This window comes from Podarcis filfolensis (genome assembly GCF_964270895.1).
Source record: "Podarcis filfolensis genome assembly, chromosome: 14".
Classification (NCBI taxonomy): Eukaryota; Metazoa; Chordata; class Lepidosauria; order Squamata; family Lacertidae; genus Podarcis; species Podarcis filfolensis.
The window spans coordinates 43671379-43692357 of record NC_139616.1 but is presented as its reverse complement, the minus strand read 5'-3'; the positions used below and the strand labels follow the sequence as shown (position 1 = coordinate 43692357).

Below are 20979 nucleotides of genomic sequence, written 5' to 3'. Positions count from 1 at the left end.
CTTAATCAAATTGCCTGCAGCATCTGCCCAGGCAGTTTCCATCCCAGAAGCAAGAAGGGCAAGAAATACTGGCTGTGCTCAGCAGCAGCAGCAGCGGGCTGGCTTGCGAAACCTTGCTTGCGAAAAAGCTGCTGCAGGCTGCTGCTCCCCTCCTGCCTTGCCCTGCTCTGCTCCCATGAAGTGAGAGGCTGGCAAGCTGAGGATCTTGGCCCTGACAAGCCCAGCCAGCGGCTTTTGCCCTTGCTTGAAGACGTCCCAGTTGCAACTTTATGGGTCACCTACTGTGAGATTTGTTTTTCCTACAGGACTGAACTTCCCCTGACTCTGCAACCAGAGCGGGAAGAGAGAGAAAAACAACGCAGGGGCAAGAACATAAAACACGTCCACGAGAGCAGCTGCGTGAACTTTGGACAAGCACGGTCCAAGCTGCACATCTGTTGAATCCCACATATACATTATATATGTATATGTCCCCAGCCCAGAGTGGCTGGGGAAACTCAGCCAGATGGGCGGGGTATAAATAATAAATTATTATTATTATATTATTATATCCCTCTGGCAACATCAAACTTCCCCGTGGAAATGAAATGAAATGAAAATGTTCCTAATCGGCACAATGCTAGATTTGCAGAAGCGCACACTGACTCCATTACTACAGACAACACAGAATGGACCTCGGGGGCTGTATATGAGCAATAGCAAATGACATTGTCAGCTGCACCTTAGATGCAAGACACGAACTACCACTAAGAAGCTGGGGGTGGGGGAATCCAAAACAGCTGCAGGCACAGGCAAGGGGACCTGTGGCTAACTGCATTCTTTCTATTTCAAGGCAATAAAAGCAAAAAAATTAGATTAATTAACTCGTCATTGAACTAGTCAGCATTCCCAGCCCCCCTCGAGCACTCCAGATTACATGAGCAGCATGTCTATTTTTGCACACGGAACAAGGGGATAGCAGTGGGGTTTTGATCCTGCCGCTGAAACTCTGCAGCCTTTGCTCAGAATTCCTCCGGGGGAAATAAAAATAGCAGCTAAAAGGCTGAGAGGTCCCTGCTTCAGACCTCTCCTCTGCTATGACAAGATACCCTCAGGCAGCTGCTGAGTCTCTTAACTCAGCTCCACCTCCTGGGCAGAGCGGCGACAAGATAATACTGACCTACTTTGCAAGGGTGGCGGTGGTGATGATGATAAGGCTGTCTGGAATAAGGTCAACAGAGCTTTCTGAAATCTTCGTGGCTGAGCGCCAGGAGGAAAGCGGCGGTGATAATGGAAATGGAGCCACCTCGATTAGACTGGTTTGTTGCCTGTTTCAGGTTATGTATCGCAGGAATTTAAACCCAGGCTTCGCAAATGATTGCTTTCTGGTAGAGGCCTACATGGACTGAGCTCAGTGCTTTGTTTTTCCATTCAGCAAGGACTTCTAAGCAGGATCTGCTGAGAACTGGCACGAGGCCCGCCTCCCTGAATGGAAAGTTAACACAGCGTGCCTGTGGAAAGCCAAGAGAAGCCTTGACCGCTCTATTCTTTTTACAGCCAGGGTGGTTTGGGGCAGGGGATGCAATCTGTGCCCCATGGGCTGCATGCAGGCCTAATTTTTGAAAGGCCTTTGCAAGTTCAGACCAGTGGGCAGAAGGCAGAAAGATTGACAACAGGTGGAGCCAATGAAAGGCAGAGTCAACTAATTCTTGTCTGCTCAGCTACCTCCCTGCTGAGTTCTACAAGGGGAACTCAAAAGAGGAAGCTGGCAGGCAATGGCAACCCCTAGGCAGCCTCCACTGGCAAGCCACTGGTCAGGGTGGAGAGAGGAGAGGAGAGTGTCCCTGCTTTAAGGCAATTGTCAATACAGTGGTACCTCAGGTTAAGAACTTAATTTGTTCTGGAGGTCCATTCTTAACCTGAAACTGTTCTTAACCTGAAGCACCACTTTAGCTAATGGGGCCTCCTGCTGCTGCTGCATCACCAGAGCATGATTTCTGTTCTCATCCTGAAGCAAAGTTCTTAACCCGAGATAGGTACTATTTCTGGGTTAGCGGAGTCGGTAACCTGAAGTGTCTGTAACCCAAGGTACCACTGTATAGATGATCCATTTTAACCTCAAAACACAGACGAAAGAACCAGAAAAGGGGAAATTTACCGATCATGAGGGAAAAACAGAATGCTAGGTAGGCGGTCGGTCATGAATTCCCAGGGAAGGTCGTTCTGAGAAACATCGATCCTGTTATGAGAGCAAAACAAATACAAACATGCTGATTATAGAGGACCATAAACTCAGTGGCCAAGCACATACTTAAGCATGAGTATCATGTTTATCACATTGACTTCCTGCATTACCATTTTAACGTTCTGCTCCTGCAAGGCCATTCAATTGCAAGTATTTCTGCAGTGCAGAGAAGGGGAAGACTAGAAGGAGGTCTCTCAGAGCAATGACTCATACAGAGATGCAGCAGGTGCTGCCTCCTTTGAGGGGGGGCTTCGGGGCTCACCAGAACCTCATTATTGATTCTGTTCTTGGAAACAGAGAAGTCGACCATGGTACATGACCTTTGTTTTGACAGGCGAAGCCTGTTGGCAAACTTCAAGATGCCCTAAGGCAGGCATCCCCAACCTGCGGCCCTCCAGATATTTTGGCCTACAACTCCCATGATCCCTAGCTAACAGGAGCAGTGGTCAGGGATGATGGGAATTGTAGCCCAAAACATCTGGAGGGCCGAAGGTTGGGGATGCCTGCCCTAAGGCATCTCCGTGTTAATGGGTTCCAAATTTACTCCCTTGCCAACTGGTTATTAAGGATAAATGGTGCTCCATGCACCCTGAGAAGCCTTCGAAGATCTTAGGCCAGCTGCTTAAGTGCCTTAAGGTGATAGTCTCTAAGGTGTATACACTTTTGCTGAATATTAAGTATGGGGATGGCTGCTGGCATGGGAATCCGATCCTGGCCGCCCAGTTCCAGAAACTCAATAGTCTGGCATGTGGTCTCGGGTTTCTCTGTCAGCTACCTCAGCACTCAATAAAGGGGCTATGCTCAAACTGAGCCACCCCTGGCATTGGACACCAGGCAAGCTCATTTACATTAACTCTAAGTCCCCCCTTCACTGGAGGGTATATGAAACACATGGGTTTTATCAATGGTGGGTGTGTTTGGAACTCCACATTTGGCTCCACATTTTTTTCTATACTTGGCTAATTAGACAAACGATTCTGCCTGACGTTCCTCTCCACCTTTTCTCAGGAGACATTATTCCCCAGATACTGCAAACCATTAGTAATGATATGCTTAGCAGTGGTCAGAATGGAAATTGGAAGGAAGTGGGCAATCTTTCTGTTAAAACTTGGTATGAGACAGTCTGGCAATTAGCACTTGATGATAAGCTTACTCAAGAATGCAGGGAAGCCAAGGGAGTGGCTCTGATGGATATTTTTGTTCAGACTTGGTACCTGCTCATCTGTTACACAACTCAAGGGGTGGGGAACACACCACCCCCACCCCGGCCACAATTTTCTGGAGGGGCATTCCTGCAACTTCATTGCCAGAATAGGGTGTAATACTACACTGCACTATGGTGACATTGAAGTTTCTCTTTTTTGTTGTTTCTTTTCTTGTTTAATTATGGGTTTTCTATAAGCAGTTAATGAATCAACAAACAAAATATGGATTCAATTCTCCTGACACACATTACTAGTCTAAAATAACGAATATGGTACACACGCCCAACAATCATCACCAGCAGAGTCAGAAAGATATTCTTAAAGATACTGTGGAAACTACGGGAAGAGATTAAACTTCAAGCTACGAAAAGATGGAATATGCTTCCTTCAAGGGCAAGCAAAGGAGGAGGCCTGGACGCAGATGGAAAGTTTGAGAAAGCAGAAATAAATGAATAAAATAAGAGAAGAGAGAGATGGACTTGTTATTTATCTTGGAAATAAGGTGGGTGAACAAGCAAAACTTGCCGGGTGGGGTGGGGGTTTGCAGATCATGCATTTAATTAACTGTTGAGCAGTTTCTTCAAAGGGCAGAGCTTAAAATATACATCTGTATAATCTGCCCAGCAATTGTCCTTGAGTCACGCTGATGCATCTCTCCCTCTCACACAGAGAGAGAGAGAGAGAGAGAGGAGGAGGAGGAGGAGGAGGAGGAGGAGGAGGAGGAGGAGGAGGAGGAGGAGGAGGAGTTTGGATTTGATATCCCGCTTTATCACTACCCGAAAGGTCTCAAAGCGGCTCCAATCTCCTTTCCCTTCCTCCCCCACAACAAACGCTCTGTGAGGTGAGTGGGGCTGAGAGACTTCAGAGAAGTGTGACTGGCCCAAGGTCACCCAGCAGCTGCATGTGGAGGAGCGGGGAAGTGAACCCGGTTCACCAGATTACGAGTCCACCGCTCTTAACCACTACACCACACTGAAGAGTGTGTCAAGCCCTGAGAGCTACTCAGGGCTTGACGCAGAAGAATCCCAGGGCCATCCTAAATGCAAGCTCTTGTACATGGAGACAATTGAACCAACTAAGAGTGAATTACCAACAACCTTTTAAATATCAGAGTGATTTCATAGGGCAGGATATATAGAAGGGAAGGAAATGTGTGCAGGCCGCACATGGAATAGGCAAGCTTCACAGTGGCTGACAGAGACTGACCAAACACAGTTCAAGGTACCCAGGCAGTCTGGACTTTTTGCACCAGAAACTACTCTTCTTCCAACCCTCACTTGGAAAACAGACCAACACCACCATCTTCCACTTAGTGATTTGTTCAAGGCCTTGGGCACATTTCTCCAAAGCGTGGTTTGTTTTCCACTGCTCTTGGCTCTGTAACTTAGGAAGCATCTGGGTCAGGGTGACCAAAGAAACCAGGCTAAGCAAGGCTGCTGGGTTCAGGCATAATGACAATCCGTAGTTACAACAAACTGTGGTTTCTAAGCCAATGAAACGAGGTTTGCTGACAAAAAACAAGCCAGCCATGGCACGTCTGGTGGGCTGCATTTGCATGTTCAAACAGACCACATCTGTCTAAGCACATCATGACTTAGTATTATGTGTGAATCAATCCAAGCACCAGCTTTTCTCATTAAACTATTGTTATTTGTGGGGCAGTTTCCTCTAGTTCAGCATCAGCATTTGAGCTTAAGCCTCTTGCCCCCACTTGCCTGTGCCCAGTAAAAAATGTTCAGTTCTTCCCTTTTTCAAAAACTAGGGATGTTACTCAGCTTAACTGGGGTCTTGTTTATGTTTGGCTTCCAGATGAAAAGCTAGAGGAGGACAGCTGTAGAATTCTTTCTTCTCATGGATGTGTTTCATTCTGCAGTTTCATTTTTTTGTACAGGCAGTGGCTTGGTAAACCCCCAAAAGCAGATGGGGCTGATGGAGGACTTCCCCAAACCTGGAAATGGGGCTTTGTGGCTCTGCCTGGCTCCACATGCCCACTAAAGACTCACAGAATAAAACACAATCCTCTAACTTGGGCAGCTGATCAAGACATGGAAAGTCTGGTTAAGAGCAAACACCAGCCTTTCCCAACCTAGTGCCCTCCAGATGTTATGGACTAAAGCTCCCATCACCCCCCAGGCTGGAGCTGATGGGAGTTGCAGCCTTAAACATCTGGAGGGCACCCGGTTGGGGAAGGCTGGCATACACAGTCCCAAGAGTAACTTAATGTAATGGAAAGAAGGGAGAAAAACTCACCTCGCCACAAGGAAGTTATCAGCAGGCAGGATCCGAGCGAGCTGGATGAAGATGTGATTGAGAGACATGCAGAAGCCGCACCAAGGAGCATAGTAGACCAGCAAAATGTCCTGAGTTTGATGAAGGGAAGATTAGATGTTGTCGTTTTCTTTCACCGTGGCACCCCATCTCCCCACATTTTTGTTAACGCCATTGAGCTATGTTTACAAGGGCCCCTTTCTGGTTTTCCACTTGCGGACACAAACGCAGAACAAAATTTGTCAAGTTGGATGGGGGGAAAATTAAAAATTAACCTTTTAGGGCTCTCAGGCTACCTCTGTTGTGGACCTAGAGCGGGGTTCTGGGGCAGCTAAGCTGTGCTAAGTAAGCCTTTCTTTGCACCATGCCAGGTCAGATGAGATGGGAATTGTTTTCCAATTGCGTTTTAGGACATCGTCAAGGTGTGGCTGTTATTCCCCAGGACGTGGCCATGCCATTCAGATGCAAAACCAAGAATCAGCCACGGAGGCAGGCGGAGGCAACCGACCGCTGGAGCCTAGAGAGCCTTACCTTTTCGCTCCTCAACGTGACCTCGTGGAAAGTATCGGTGAAAATTTCTCTAATGACATGTTGAGATCGAATGCGGCTGGGCCTCCTGTCGCCAACAAGGTGCCTTTTTAAAGGACTGTACAAAATGCTGTAGTTTTGAATGAAGGTTTCTAAAAAAAAATAAAAGAGTCCACATTCAGGAGGTTATTTTGAGCTTCTAGGCTTGACAACGTAACATGGAAGCAAGTTTTAGCTCTGAGAAGCATCTTGGCAGGATTATGTCTGTGGGCTGTTTCAGGAGGTCGCAGGAAAAAACAGAAATATCCCCCTCAACTGTTGTTAGGGTGGTGTTATATTTTGGGTTTCCACATGCATGGAATGTGGCATTAGGGTGAGTAACGTCAGAATCTCAGTTTAACAACAACAAACCTAAGTATCTAGTCCTTAGGATGTCAAGCAGAACATGTCCAATGCGCAGAAAACTGAGTGCTGCACAGCACCTCCCTAAATCCATTTGCATGGATTGTTCAAATCAAGCTAGAATTCTGCTGAACTATCTTACTCAACTTGCAGGGTTCGGCTTCTTTTTGTCAAAATTCTGCTGCTGCCTCAAAAAAACCAATAGCGTGTCTTCTACTGTTATCAAGCAGTTTCAAGGGGGTGGGAGCGTTAAGTGTGTGCGAGTCTCTAAGGTGAGCAGAGAACTGCATTTGATAGGGAAATCTCTCGTTGTGTCTGAGCATGCCCACGGATGTATTGCACGGCACACGGTAACAGCAGGGGCTCCTAAAAGTCAAGCATGCCGTTGGCAATGTAAGCTGTAATTTAGGGACAGATTTCTATCCCGCCTTCCTGTCCGGGGTTGGGAACCCTGCACCCCACCCCTACGAGGCATCTAGTACAATAAAAGGAAGTGGTGCAACGAAACAGATTTTCTGAAAGGCAACATTTCATGCAATGTTAAGAGCAGCCAAAACAGTGATGGCCAAACTTGGCCCTCCAGCTGTTTTGGGACTACAACTCCCATCATCCCTAGCTAACAGGAGCAGGGGTCAGGAATGATGGGAACTGTAGTCCCAAAACAGCTGGAGGGCCAAGTTCGGCCATCACTGAGCCAAAATAAAAGCACAAGAGAGATGGACAGTAACTGTTGTGCACTGCACCAATGAGGAAAGAACTAAGTGGACCCTCCTGAAGGAATAAGTTCCAGAGCCTCACAGCACCAGGAAGGCCCTTCCTTGTATGTCCACCCATCACAAAGTGAGATTCAGAGTAGGGTGGACAACCTGTTGGCCTCCAGATGTTGCTGGACCCTCATGATCCTTTTCAACTCTATGATTCTATAACACCAGGAGTGGGGGTGTGGATGGACAGGTTTCCCATCCCTGCCCCTGCCCTTTCCAGCCCGGGTTTAGCAGGCTGTATGCCTCTTTGGCTATTAAGGCAGCCTTCACAGGGTCTGCTTCACATGCCTGGCTGTTCTGAGAAATCAGAACAGCCTCAGCAGTGATGCTGGCCAAATAAAAGTTTGAAGGGCAAGAAAAGAATATCCTCCAGCAGGAAGGGAAGACCTCCACATGTCGAGATTCCTGCATTGCAGGGGGTTGGACTAGATGTCAGGTGCCAATGTTACCGTATTTTTTCCGTGTATAAGATGCCCCCTGTTTTTGGGGACTCCAAATTAAGAAAATGGGGGGAGATTATCAAGAGTTGTAGAGTTGTTAAGATTTTTGGGGAGGATTGCCCAGACTCATTGAGCTTTTTTGGGGGGGAGGAGGGTTGCCGACAGTTGGAGAAAATCCGCCAACCGCCTGCCCAATTACCGCAAGGGCAGCCAATCAACAACAGCCATTGCCCCGGCCACCAATCAAACACCCAAGAGCTGCTGACAATCTCCTGCTCGTGGCTGCAACCAATCGCCCGTCCACCCTCTGCACTATCCGGGTATAAGACGACCCCCAATTTTTAACATAATTTTTAAAGAAAAAACCTTGACTTATACACGGAAATATATGGTACTTGCTTTTCTGTGCTAGACCAAAAAACAAAAAAGAGGTCTTTTATAGCACTTTTAACATACTTCTAAGAATCACTGATTTCATCTTTTACTCGTGGTTTTATATATCTGATGCCTTTTAAAAACCATTAAAAGCGTCCTGGAATCAAATCTTGATGAGCAGTGGTGTTAGAAACGAAGTAGGAGAGGCCAAAAAGAAACCATTTTAAATCAGTAGTCCAATTTCCCTGCAAACTTGGGTCGTGCTTTTGGTAACAGTGACATCTGCACCCAAACTTTGAACTAATGAGGCGGTTGTACTGTACCTAGGTTAGATTTCAGCAGGGCCTGGTCCTGATCCAGGATATAGTGTGTCTCTTCCTTGAGGTCCACAATGGCAGCAAACTCCTTCACCGGAGTAGACCTTGATGCTCCCAGCCTCTCCGCGTACAACCAGAAGAGATTGGAATCCAGCAGGTATAGGTTCAAGGTCTTGTTAGTCCTGCAACTCAGGCCGGTCACGTAAGTGTCGCAGAGGGCGTTTTCCGGGATAAGACCGCTCCTGTCCTCAATGTGAGGAATAGAGCTTTGGGAATCGTCTTTCCATCTCTTCCCATGGGAAGCAAGAGCCAATTCCTCGGAGCCGGAGAAGCCCAGCGGGGTCCCGCTCACTGTCCTGCAGCACGCGGTGTAGTAGCTGAAAGGGCTGTAAAAGCTGAGAAAGTTGCTGCACAAGGAATCCGTCTTGGACATCACTTGGAAAAAGGTCCTCTCCTTGAGGTAGAATGAGTCCAAGGCTGCTTCTATCTCCAAGAAGTTGCAGTGCAGGCCTCCCAGGCGGCTGGGCCGGACCCCCACGGTCTGGTTGATGCACAGCTCGCAGACGTTGTGGGTCCGGGTGATCGAGTGCCACTGGGGAGGCAGCACCACTGTGTTGCAGCAAGGGGACTTGGTGATGGAGATGGCTTCGGCCAGAGGGAGCCGGATGCCAGACGCTGAGGATGCTCCTCCTTGCAAATGCCCGGCACCCGCTTCCCCTGCATGGCTTCTGTTGCAGCGCTTGTATTCCAAAGCCAATTCCGAGATCTAGGAGGAGAAAAGAAAGCCGTATGGACATTTCTCCTCATCTTAACAGGCCACCGTTATAATATCAGGAGGAGGGAGGAAACCAAAGACAATTGGCAAAGTTATCGCCCTTTCCCTCTCAGTTTGTCCCTGGGAAAAACCCTGTGTGTTGCTATATTCTAGGATACACTCAAACGTCCCCACGGTTCTATGCTACAAGCAACCTAGAAAACACCCCATTATTCTCCCCATGGCTGTGCCTTCAATATCAATATTTACAAGTCCTTGGGAAGCTTCCAAGGAATCTCAGTATTTGAAAACCACCGACTTTGAGCAATCTCTGCAACAATGCACGGTTATTCGCTCAAAGGCTGTTCTGCTTCAAATTTCAAGCAACACCTCAGCCCAGAAGCAGAAGGCAGGACACACTTTGGTAAGAGTAAATAGCATCAGCTGACCCAGGCAAGTGAGCTAACGTGTATATTACAGGCAAAGCTCCAGTCTTGCCCGCTCCAAAAGTAGTTTTAGGGCTACTTAAATAATTAGCCACCTGCCCCATTTAAGTGTTTGTATGTGTTTTTTAAAAGAAAGAATACTGAATTCCAGGGCTGAGCTGAAGAACGGTCACACAGAGACCAGAAAAATCTCTATACCCTTTAGGTCACAATGCATAGTGATTTCTGTCTACTTCTCTGAGCTTGTCAGTTCCAAAGCTGTTCGATCCTGCTCGTATTTAAAGGTTTGTTGTTAAAAATAAAAAATACAGGCAAAGACCCGAAGAGCTCCTTTAGGCATACCCAATGGGGTGTCTGCCCTGTATACCTGAACATCAGACCACCCTTTCCATCCTGAGCGGGCGCTACCTGGGAGGAGGGCTGCTGGCGAAATGCAAGCCCCAACGAATGACGATGTGATGCCCGTCTCTTTGCTCACTCTCAATCCCACGCAAGAGGTGCTGCTGCTGTGCCACGAGGCAAGGGCTGGGTGATGCGCAAGCAGCATGTTGCCACATGCTGCTGGGTTTGAGAACAAGAAAGCAAAAGGAAGATATTGGGTGGCGTCTCTTATGGCATTTAGTTTGGCCCAGATGAAGCTGGTGCTGTGAAACAAGGAGGGATGGCAGAGCAACAATTCCAAGACGGCCTGTGCAGAGGGATGTGCAGGACCTTCTGAGCTGTGCTGGCAGAGATGCTGGAACGGAGAGTTTCTTGCCATGCGGCCGCCCGGGAAGCAAAGCTCTCCCCAAGCAGGAAGGAAAATCACAAAGCAACCCTTACTGTAAACAAATTACATAAGAGGCCCCCTGAAAGCGAAAGGAAGCTGTGCAAGGCAGCTGGAGTCATCTCTGGCCAGGAGAAGCACTTGGGATTTTCAAGAACAGGATGAGGCTGGGGCAGGTTTTGTTTTTTAAAGTGGTTTTTTTTTTTAGTTTGCAGATGCTTACGTTACTCCCCACATTTGCACGTGGCAGGGAAGAGGAACTTGTGGCCCTCCAGAAGCTGAGGGATGATGGGAAATGTAGGCAAACAACTGTCTGGAGGGTCACCATCCTGGGGAAACAGGGCGAAACATCCTGTGAAATTATGTAAGCTTGCTGTGCATCTGAGGCGGACAGGCAAAGATGCACATTTTCTGCTTGGCTTGTCAATAGCTTCTCACCTGGAGGGAGCTACGTCTGCCTCCAAGCAACCCAGGAAGGCAGTCTGTTCCTCTGCTTGTTCGTTCCAGGCTGTTGATGTGCCAGAATTGATTTCTGGAGGTGTCTGAGGGCAGGCTGGCTAATAACTATTCTGCTTACACCTCACCTTTCCTCCAAGGAGCTCAAGGTGCCTCAGTTAAAAAGCACACACAGAGAGAAGAACACACAACTGCCCTCACTTTGCCCTGCTTATGCAGAGGATGAGTAAGGACCTCCAGAAGATAGGCAGGCCGTTATCTCTAACCTGCCCTGACAGCTTCATTCCTCTCTCCCTCAGTTCAGAAAGCCAATTAAACCAGCTTCAGCGTCAGCAATGCTTAAGACAGCGCAGGAGCGAGCAGAGGGTGGAAATGGAAGCAAGGAATGCAGGAGACCTTGTTCCGATTCCGAGGCTGACCTGCTGTGAGTTATTTGCAAATCCGTTAACCTTTCCATCCCTGCCTCCCAAAACAACATGCTTATTGCTCTTCCTTTGCCCTGCAAGAGGGCAACGCGAAGGAATTTGCTTTGGGGTCAGCCAACGTTATTAAATGTCTGTGGCCAAAATCGCTTGACTCCTCTGAAGGTGATAAGCAGCGGCTTACCTTTGACCACAGCAAAGCAAAGAAAAACTTGTGTGCGTTGAAGTTCACCAATACCCTAAGTGTATTTGCTTTGGTTTCCTCCTGCTAAATGAGAACAGTCTCTTGCCTCCAGATAAAGCTTTGCCCAGAATCTCCTACACCAGTTTCATAGGGATACCCTACCCCCAAACACACACCAATGCCTTCTTTTGCAGGTTGGCCCCACTGAGAAAGACACAACTTTTCTTCCAGCTACATTTAGAAAGAGAGATAAGCTATCAGAGCAAGGACTGGTTCAGGGCACTATCTGAACTCCTTGAACTAGGGGCCTGAAGCTCGCGCAGAGTCCCATTTTCTACCTGAGCAAGCCTGCCTACATATGAGCAAACGATACCCCAGTGACTCTTTCATTGCACATGAGCATTCAGAGCTGCCTTGTGCCGAGTCAGGTGAGGCATCTCTCGAACCCAGTCTTGCCTCTTCTGATGCACAGTAGCACTTTGGCACTATAAACAGGTAAGCATCACTCCCATCACTTGACCCTTTTAAACAGGAGGTGCATCTTAAACGCAGGCTCCTCCTCACTCCATTCTATCTGTCATAACCTTATTGGGGGGGGGGGGGGCAGTTCCAAGCTGGCATGCCAGATCTTCAAAGCTTTGTGGACTGACAAAAAAGAAAGCACTGCTTCACACAATTACCGTATTTTTTGCTCTATAAGACTCACTTTCCCCCTCCTTAAAAGTAAGGGGAAATGTATGTGAGTCTTATGGAGCGAATGCAGGCTGCGCAGCTATCACAGAAGCCAGAACAGGAAGAAGAATTGCTGCTTTCGCTGCGCAGCGATCCCTCTTGCTGTTCTGGCTTCTGAGATTCAGAATATTTTTTTTTCTTGTTTTGCTCCTCCAAAAACTAGGTGCGTCTTGTGGTCTGGTGCATCTTATAGAGCGAAAAATACAGTAAATTATGGAATTTGCTCCCACAAGAGGTAGTGATGGTCATCAATTTAAAAGAGAATAAGCAAATTCACAGAAAAGGCTCCGAATGGCTACTAGCCACAATGGCTGCGTTCTCCAAATGCTGGGTGCTCTGACCCCCAGGTGCTGCTTTTAAGTCTCCCATAGCTATCTGGCTGGACACTGATCCAGCAGGGTCCTTCCTAAGCTCACCTCATCTACAAGGGGATGACTTTCCGCTAAGGGGTCGAAAGGAAGAAACAGGAAGAGTGCCGGTCCCTTCTTCAGCTCGTTGTTCAGCAAAAGACTTTTCCCCCCATGGGGTCTCAGCCAGCGGACGAAGGTCTCGCGATTCTCCAGGGCCCACTTCCAAACATTTTCCGCTGTGTAGTTCATCGCTTCGTGTGGATAGAGCTGGAAAGAGGGAGAAGAGAACTCTCAGCGTTTGTTATCAATTAGGGCTAGTTAAAACTTGGTCATCCCTTAAGAAATGGCAGACTGACAGGGACCCATTGCACAATTTGGTGGGAAAACGAGGCAGTTATGGACTGCGCCCGTTCCCGCATTCTTTGCTGCTTAACTGTTTGGTCTTTGGCTGAAGAGACACTGGGAAAGCTCCAGCAACGGATGCAGAAGAAGCTGAGCCAAGTCACCACGTAGGAAGCAGCTCTTGGGAGAACATTCTTCCCCCTACTGGCCACATACCCTGCTAGGCAGTCTTCTGAGGGCCACATGTCAGTGGTGTGTGGGGCCAGGAGCAAAAGCGGTTAGGACAATAAATATTGGTTCACTCACACACTGCTCTCTATCTTGGCAAGCAAGGAGCATTATCAGGGTTCAAAAGCACACTCGAGCTGGGCAGAAATCCTCAGGGAGAGTGCAAAGCAGGTTCGGTGAGAGGTGTGACCAAGGGCCACACAGAAAGGGCTGCATTCAGCCCCTGGGCCTGAGGTTCCTCATCCCTCGTATAACTCAAGGAATTGGTAGGAAGTAAAACTGTCGAAGTGAAGCTGCTGAGGTCTGATGCACAGCTGCAGAATGGAAAGAGCAGGCAGAACTGTTCCCCCCACTCAGAGATAAATTTTTGGTTTTGCTCAAGTCTGACCAAGAATTCATTCCTAAGATTGGTAAGGTAAAGGTAAAGGGACCCCTGACCATTAGGTCCAGTCGTGGCCGACTCTGGGGTTGCGGCGCTCATCTCGCTTTATTGGCCGAGGGAGCCGGCGTACAGCTTCTGGGTCATGTGGCCAGCATGACTAAGCCGCTTACCTTCCCGCCAGAGCGGTACCTATTTATCTACTTGCACTTTGACGTGCTTTCGAACTGCTAGGTTGGCAGGAGCAGGGACCGAGAAACGGGAGCTCACCCCGTCGTGGGGATTCAAACCGCTGACCTTCAGATCGGCAAGTCCTAGGCTCTGTGGTTTAACCCACAGCACCACCCGCGTCCCCTAAGATTGGAAGGGAGGGTAAATCTTGTGCCAACACTGAAATCTTTTAGCTGCTCGGCAAAAACATGTTTACCCATCCAGAGATTTTAGCAGATTTTAGTTTCAGCAAATGTCAATCTGTTACACGATTCTTTTATCTGCTCCTTTTATCATTGCTCGTGTTTTATTCTATTGATTTAATAAATGTATAGAAATGTTTTAATGTTTTTTGGGGGAAATGACGGGGGCTGTGCATTTGGATATTCCACTGTCTGTGTATGAATCTATATATCTATATGAAGGGACCATTTTCTCATGACATGATTTAGGATACTCTTTCAACCACACAGGCTATGAAGCCACTGAAATGTCTCTGCATGTTGTTAATGTGATCCTGAAGACACGGTAAATTTCGTTTCCTAAAACTGCATGTGATGCTTCAGTGTTGCTTCACTGAAAAAGGTGCCTTGAATGCACTTGGATGGGCTACCTTCTGAGAGGTTGGATTTAAGAGCCCACATCCTTGGAATCAGCAGGCATCCCTCTGTTTTATAAAGTTTATGCTAGCGTGGATCATCCTTCCCACCCAGCTCAGCTTCAGCAAGCCTGGAGACAAAGGAGAGAGGACGAAAGGCTGGGGAGCAAAATGCACTCAAGGAGTTTGCTCATGACACATAAACATTTCAGCAACATGGGATTTTGCTTACCTAAAATTAAAGGCGGGGGGGGGGGACTACACACACACATACAGTGCTGTACCATCTTCCAGATGGTTCACTAAATTATTTGGCATAAAAGGAGAAAACTGTCTCAGTAACTCCAAACACGAAACAAATGCTGACCTTGGCCACTGTTACATAAGTAAGCTAATTTCCTTTATTAGACTCTACCTCTCCTCCCCCTCCATGCACTAGGTTTTTGGATTACCCATTGTTCTGAGCCCTGGAGTATCTGCCTGCCAATGCAACCCCAGATAACTGCCTATGTGCCTGACTGCCGAACCTCTGCTTTATAAGATGGCCCTGCTCTGCAACCTCCTTGAGTGGCTTGGCTTGGCTGGAATGGATTCTTGAATGGTGAAAATGTCTCTCACTTGCCTGGATGTAGGATGGAGAGATGTGTGTGCACGCGCATCATCACCATCGTTAACAGTAACAACAACAACCTGCCTTTCACCCTAAGGTCTTAAGCAGGTTACAAGAAGTAAAATAAACATGTTAAAATTACAGAAATAAACTATGCTGAAACCTGGCAAAATTGACCGGGAAAATCAGAAACCAGGAAGAGAAGAACTTTTAAGAAGTTATGGGGAAAATGTTACAATGTATTTAAGAGAACACTGTATTTAAGAGAACACTGTAAACAACTAAAAACGATTTGAATAATGCTTTTAATGTACTAAAAACTATGGTAAAAATGGATTATTATTAAAAACAGAAAAAAGTGAAGCAGTTGAAAAAAGATTGATAATGGTAACCATGGAAGGGCAGAGAGGAGTCAAAGGATTCAGGGAATTCTAAATAATAATGGTGATGTTGAATGTTTTTATTTAAATTTGCACTGTAAAACTCAATAAAAAAGATTTGACAATATTTTCTTTACAGTAATAAGGTGGGTCCGAAAAATATACATCTCAGATGTCAAAAGCCAGAGTCAAGGACTTGGTCCTCAGCGTTTGCCAAGAGCTGTCTAAGGAAGGAGCCAGGCTCACCTCTGTGGGAAGGGACTTCCACAACTTAGGGGCCGACACAGAGAAGGCCCTCTCCCAAGCCTCCAACCCCCCAAGCATCTGAAGGCCGTGGAACAATCAAGAGGGACCCCTCTGCCATCTTTGCACCTGAGAGGATATGTAGGGAGGGAGGCGGTCATTCAGGAATTTGGGGGCTGAGTTATTTAGGGCTTTAAACACTAGTGTGAGAACCTTAAATTTGGCCCAGAAATGAACTGGCAACCGGTGCAGCTGTTTTAAAACGGGGGTTATATGAGAGCTGAAGGGAGCCCCAGCCAGTAATCCAGCAGCTGCATTTTAGACATAGATTCTTCTAACTTTTGCTTGGCTGGAATGGAGCCTGGTGTACAAGGGGAAGAGTTACAGCCACGGCTCCACCCACTTTTGCAACTGGCCCCACCCACCATCGGAATGTGGCCCCCAGAAGGTTGCACACTAGTAAACGTGGGCCAAAATGGGCTCCCCAGCCCTGGTGCAGGCGACGCAGGCGTGCAAACGTGAAAATGCACTACTCACAAGAGAAGCGTTCACGTGTCTGTGCAAGTAGACGCTGCCTGAGCTGGTCAGTGGGACTTCCTTCGCGATCAGCTTGTCTGTGATCACCCCGAAGTGGATCGTTCCAAGGTAATCTGAAAGCACATGTTACAAGCCTTGAGGAAAGAAAGGAAAAAGGGCCCAGCTAACATAACTACACAGCCTCCTTTCTCCAGAAGCCATGCTGCTGGAAGAGAAGACTCTGAAAAACAAGCAAGCGTACACGTACACACACACACACACACACACACACACACACAGCACAGCTTTCCTGTCGTTTTACACAGGAAATACAAGCAATATCCTCTTATTAATCCGCACTTTCCACCTGTGGGCAGAATGCTTCGGGGTTAAAATTCTATCTCAACTTGCGTTTTAAGATTATACAACAGGATTTCGGCTGAAAAACACACTGCAATACAGACAAAATAATGAAATAAAAGATCCCCCATATGAGAAAACAAGAGCGGAGTTGGAGCAGCACTTTTGGATTCTTTAGGCCTTAAGGAAGGGGGGGGGGGCTCTCCCAGAGCTGGAGTTTTCCTCCTTCGTTCTTCACATCCAGGACCTGAAGGAGGGGAAAGGGGTCTGTGACAACATTGAAGAGTAAAGCCCTAGTCGGAATTAATAAAAATAAGGTGTTAACAGTAGGGACTGACGCAGGCGGTATAAGACAAAGGCTCTCTCCGCCACGTGCACGGCTGTGTCCTTTGTGGTGGTGATCTTGTTTCAAATGAGTCATGTGCTCAATGAGTTTCAAGCAGTGGAAATATTGTGGGCGAAATTAAAAGGTGCCAATATGGCAAGCAGCCCACCAGCTCTGCTGTTCCAGAGGCAGTAAAGAAAAGCAAGCGGAACCCAGTCCCTTTCCACGTGCCACCAAATTGGTCCCTGCCACCCACAGCTCTGCCCTGGCCCATCATTTAGAAATTGATGCGTGAGCAATTGCCCTCAAACAAAACGATGCTTAAGAGCATGGGTAGGCAAACTGAGGCCCGGGAGCCGGATCCGGCACAATCTCCTTCTAAATCCGGCCCACGGACAGTCCGGGAATCAGTGTGTTTTGACATGAGTAGAATGTGTCCTTTTATTTAAAATGCATCTCTGGGTTATTTGTGGGGCCTGCCTGGTGTTTTTACATGAGTAGAACGTGTGCTTTTATTTAAAATGCATCTCTGGGTTATTTGTGGGGCCTGCCTGGTGTTTTTACATGAGTAGAACGTGTGCTTTTATTTAAAATGCATCTCTGGGTTATTTGTGGGGCCTGCCTGGTGTTTTTACATGAGTAGAATGTGTGCTTTTATTTAAAATGCATCTCTTGGTTATTTGTGGGGCATAGGAATTCGTTCATATTTTTACCAAAATATAATTCAGCCCTCCACAAGGTCTGAGAGACAGTAGACCGGCCCCCTGCTGAAAAAGTTTGCTGACCCCTGCTTAAGAGCATCACATTCATTCCCCAATGCTCTTACTCGCCTCTCTCACCAAATATCTTTGCCTGCCTGGAGAGCGCCCTTGAAACCCTTCTGGTCCGAATGGAAGATAAGAGTGTATAGAAACAAGCCTGCTGTACAAAGGGAAGATTTACATCAATTGCTCCACCCAGTTTTGCCTCAGGCCCCACCTTTCCCTGGCATGTGGCCCTCGGAAGATTGCCCAGGTTGAAAAAGGATCCCTGGTCTGTAATCTCCAGGGTTTTCTTGGTGGGTAATCTTGGTGGGCAGCTCCTTTTAAAAGGAGGCTGCTGGACTTTAAATGATAGAAGCTTTCTAAGCAATTAGATGCGTCTTGGCTCCGGGGAGGTGGGGGGGGGGGGAAACGCAAGCCTTTTAATGATTTTCACCATGTGGCTGATGAAACATCACAGCAATTCCACATCGAGCCAGACAATAAACGGGTGGCCTGCCCCACAGCAACCACCTCTCCTTTGAAGCAGCCCCACCAACCCCCACAAGAAATCCTATCATATTCCTCAACGTGCACAAAAATTCAGGTCACTTTAGAGCTCGGGGTATGGAAGAGAGCACAAATACATCTCTGCTTTTAAAAAAACACACAAAAAAACCGCCAGCAGCCTTTAGAAACTCCAAATGGCTACAAGTCAGATCATGCATTACAACCACATTTTCTGCCACCAGTGAGCATCTTTCAAAGAGTGCTGCTCCAGGTGATCTTGAGGATTTTTCTACGTGCATAAAAATGCACCCAGAGCTGCAAACTCAGCATGAAATGTGTCTAATTATCTGTTGCACTCAGCCCCAGAGAGGGCAAGGCTCTATCCATTCACTTTCTTTACAGGCCTGCGACCAAACATTTAAGCAGAAATGGGGCTGCGCCCCACAAGTGTCACAGATCCTTCCTCTTGGTTGGGCTGTCAGGGCTGGGCTACGGTGAGTAAGGAACCACAAACTGCAAGGTGGGTCAGTAGGCAAAACCAACCTTGGTCTCCACTTCCTAGAGGAAGGACTTCTGGCAAGAGATGGGTTGCACTTCGTAAGAAGTTGGCAAGCATGGATTTGCTAAGAGTCTTGTGAAGCTGATCCAGGAGAGCTTTAAACTAAATCCTGAGGGGGAGGGAGACAATAGTACGGATGACAGGGGAACACCTGGTACTGGGGATAATAGCTTCACTGATGCACATGAAACTGAGGTGGTGCTCCAGAAGCCTGCTACAGGGCAGGAAACTTACAAGAAGGAAGCAGCTGGAGGGAATGACTTGTGGTTTCAGTTGTCTCTATACTAATGCACAGAGTATGGGAAACAAATTCAGAGCTGTATTTGGTCCACACTAGCCTACACACAGAGAGACTCACTTTCCAGCATGGAACCTGCAATCTGAGAATCTCAACTTGCGTTTAAAAAACAAAACAAAAGAAAGCAGCAGGGTGGTTTTGACATCATAATTATGGGAAATAGTTTGGAACTGTCTCATGTCCTCCTCACTCTCCTTTGAAAACCATTCCTACAGTGGGGGGAGGGGGAGATGAGGACTATAGGAAGCAAACTAAACTGTGCATGCAGACAACTGGGAAACCCCCAGGAATCCTGTCTTGTTTGAAATTCAGAAGCCCTGCTGCAGCCAGCCCTGCTTCTGTATATGCTTACGACGGTTGCTTAACCTGCCAAGAGCAAGAGGCTTTAACCTGCTACAAGTACACATTACAAAGCTGGCAGGCTCACATTTCACTCTCCCTAACCAGTGTGGGACTCTATAATTAATGAAGCAATCAGAGAGAGTTTTGGCAACAAAGGAGGAATCGAAGAAGCAGTTATTTGCTTTCCAGAAGATTACCGGGGGGGTGAGGGGTGCGGAAGTAAGGAAGGATGCACAATCTCACACACACTCAAGGGTGCTGGTGACATCACTTTGGGGAAAGTCTGCACCTGAGGAATCTGAGCAGAGACAGCTGCCCATGGATCTGCTTTGCTACCAAGGAACAAGCGTGGCCAACTGACCTGGGGTGTTTCCCCCAAAGCAGAGCATATTGGCAGCGAGGCAGCAATCCATCTCTCAAGGGCAACCAGGTGTCTCTCGAATGGCATTCTGCTGCCCCTTGTGGCCAGCCACTAAGAGAAGGCCCCACAGGTTGTCTTATCTGCCCAGGTTCCAGCCTGCCACCAAGCCAGCCTGGCAGTCTTGTGGGCTGCCCCTGGCTTGGCTGGCTGTAAATGTTTCGAAATCCAGCCTGGGTCTTTGTGCCTGAGCAAAGGCTCCTTTTGATGCTTTCAAAGTCAGAAGAGCCTTGCTGGATCAGAGCAAGGGTCCGTCTTGATGCTACAGATACTAGCCACTACCACCCCTGGATTTGCACTATTTCTGGCCAAAGAAAAGGCATGGAGAAAGTTATCCATTCATTGGATTCTGAATATTCACTCCTCCACCCTGCAGAGTTGAAGACCCCCTAAACAATGTAAGAATCTAAGAAGAGTTCATCTAGTCTAGCATCCTGTTCTTACAGTGGTCAACCAAATGCCTGTGGTAAGCCTGAATGCAGGACCAGAGCACAGGAGCCCTCTCTCCACCTGTGATTCCCAGCAACTGATATTCAGAGGCATTACTGCCTCAGAACACAGTCACCATGGCTATTATCTGGAGAATCTGATTACCCAGGAAGCAAGTGTTCCACTAACTCTGTTGCATCTTCAGTCAGGATGCAGCCCTAGGAAATGCAGAGTTATTCGAGGCCAGTTCCTTAGATTAAAGGAATTCAGTTCCTCACTTGTCCAAAATATGTAATTTAGAGTTTATTTTAAGTGCACCGCAACCCTATATTAATGACTCTTCTCTCTTTCAAGGCAATTTGGCACAGCTGCTTTGGAGAGCTGCAGGCATGCGCTCTGTCTCTTAGCACACAGGTCAAGGCAGGAGTCAAACCCAAGGCTACGGACACCAGGGACGAGTTGGTGGGATATGGCTTTTGGCACAGTATCTGATACATCCTTCTTTCACACTCTCCTTTTCAAGAGCAAATGTCTTGACCCTGTGTTTGCAGAGATAAAAGTAACCCAACCTGATTCAAAAACACCCACCCCACTCACACACGAAAACAAAGTTCAACACAGCCAATCACAAACAAGCAACCGCACCCTAGGCCAACCACAATTTCTCTCACCACCAAAGGAGCACAAGCAAATAGCAAAGAGAACCTGCACAAACGACGCTGACACAAAACCCCACACATACATTAAGCAAAATAGAAATATCGCCTCCCAACCCCACCGCCACCCACCATGGCCCCTTCCACCTCTTCTCCCCATTTTTCTTCCTAATGTAACCCTAATGTCTCAACAAATGAAAGTG

At 47.5% G+C, this 20979-nt stretch overlaps 1 protein-coding gene across 1 annotated transcript in view; it reads right to left on the bottom strand.

Moving 5' to 3' along the window:
- TXNDC11 (thioredoxin domain containing 11) overlaps positions 1–20979 on the bottom strand; it is a 39129-nt gene that overhangs the window by 1830 nt on the left and 16320 nt on the right. The window contains exons 6-11 of the mRNA XM_083585633.1: positions 16161–16273; positions 12700–12900; positions 8530–9289; positions 6229–6377; positions 5680–5789; positions 2138–2218 (exon numbers count right to left, since the gene is read on the bottom strand). Of these exons, the coding sequence (XP_083441759.1) occupies positions 2138–2218; positions 5680–5789; positions 6229–6377; positions 8530–9289; positions 12700–12900; positions 16161–16273 (1414 nt within the window). The remainder of the gene's footprint in view (positions 1–2137; positions 2219–5679; positions 5790–6228; positions 6378–8529; positions 9290–12699; positions 12901–16160; positions 16274–20979) is intronic.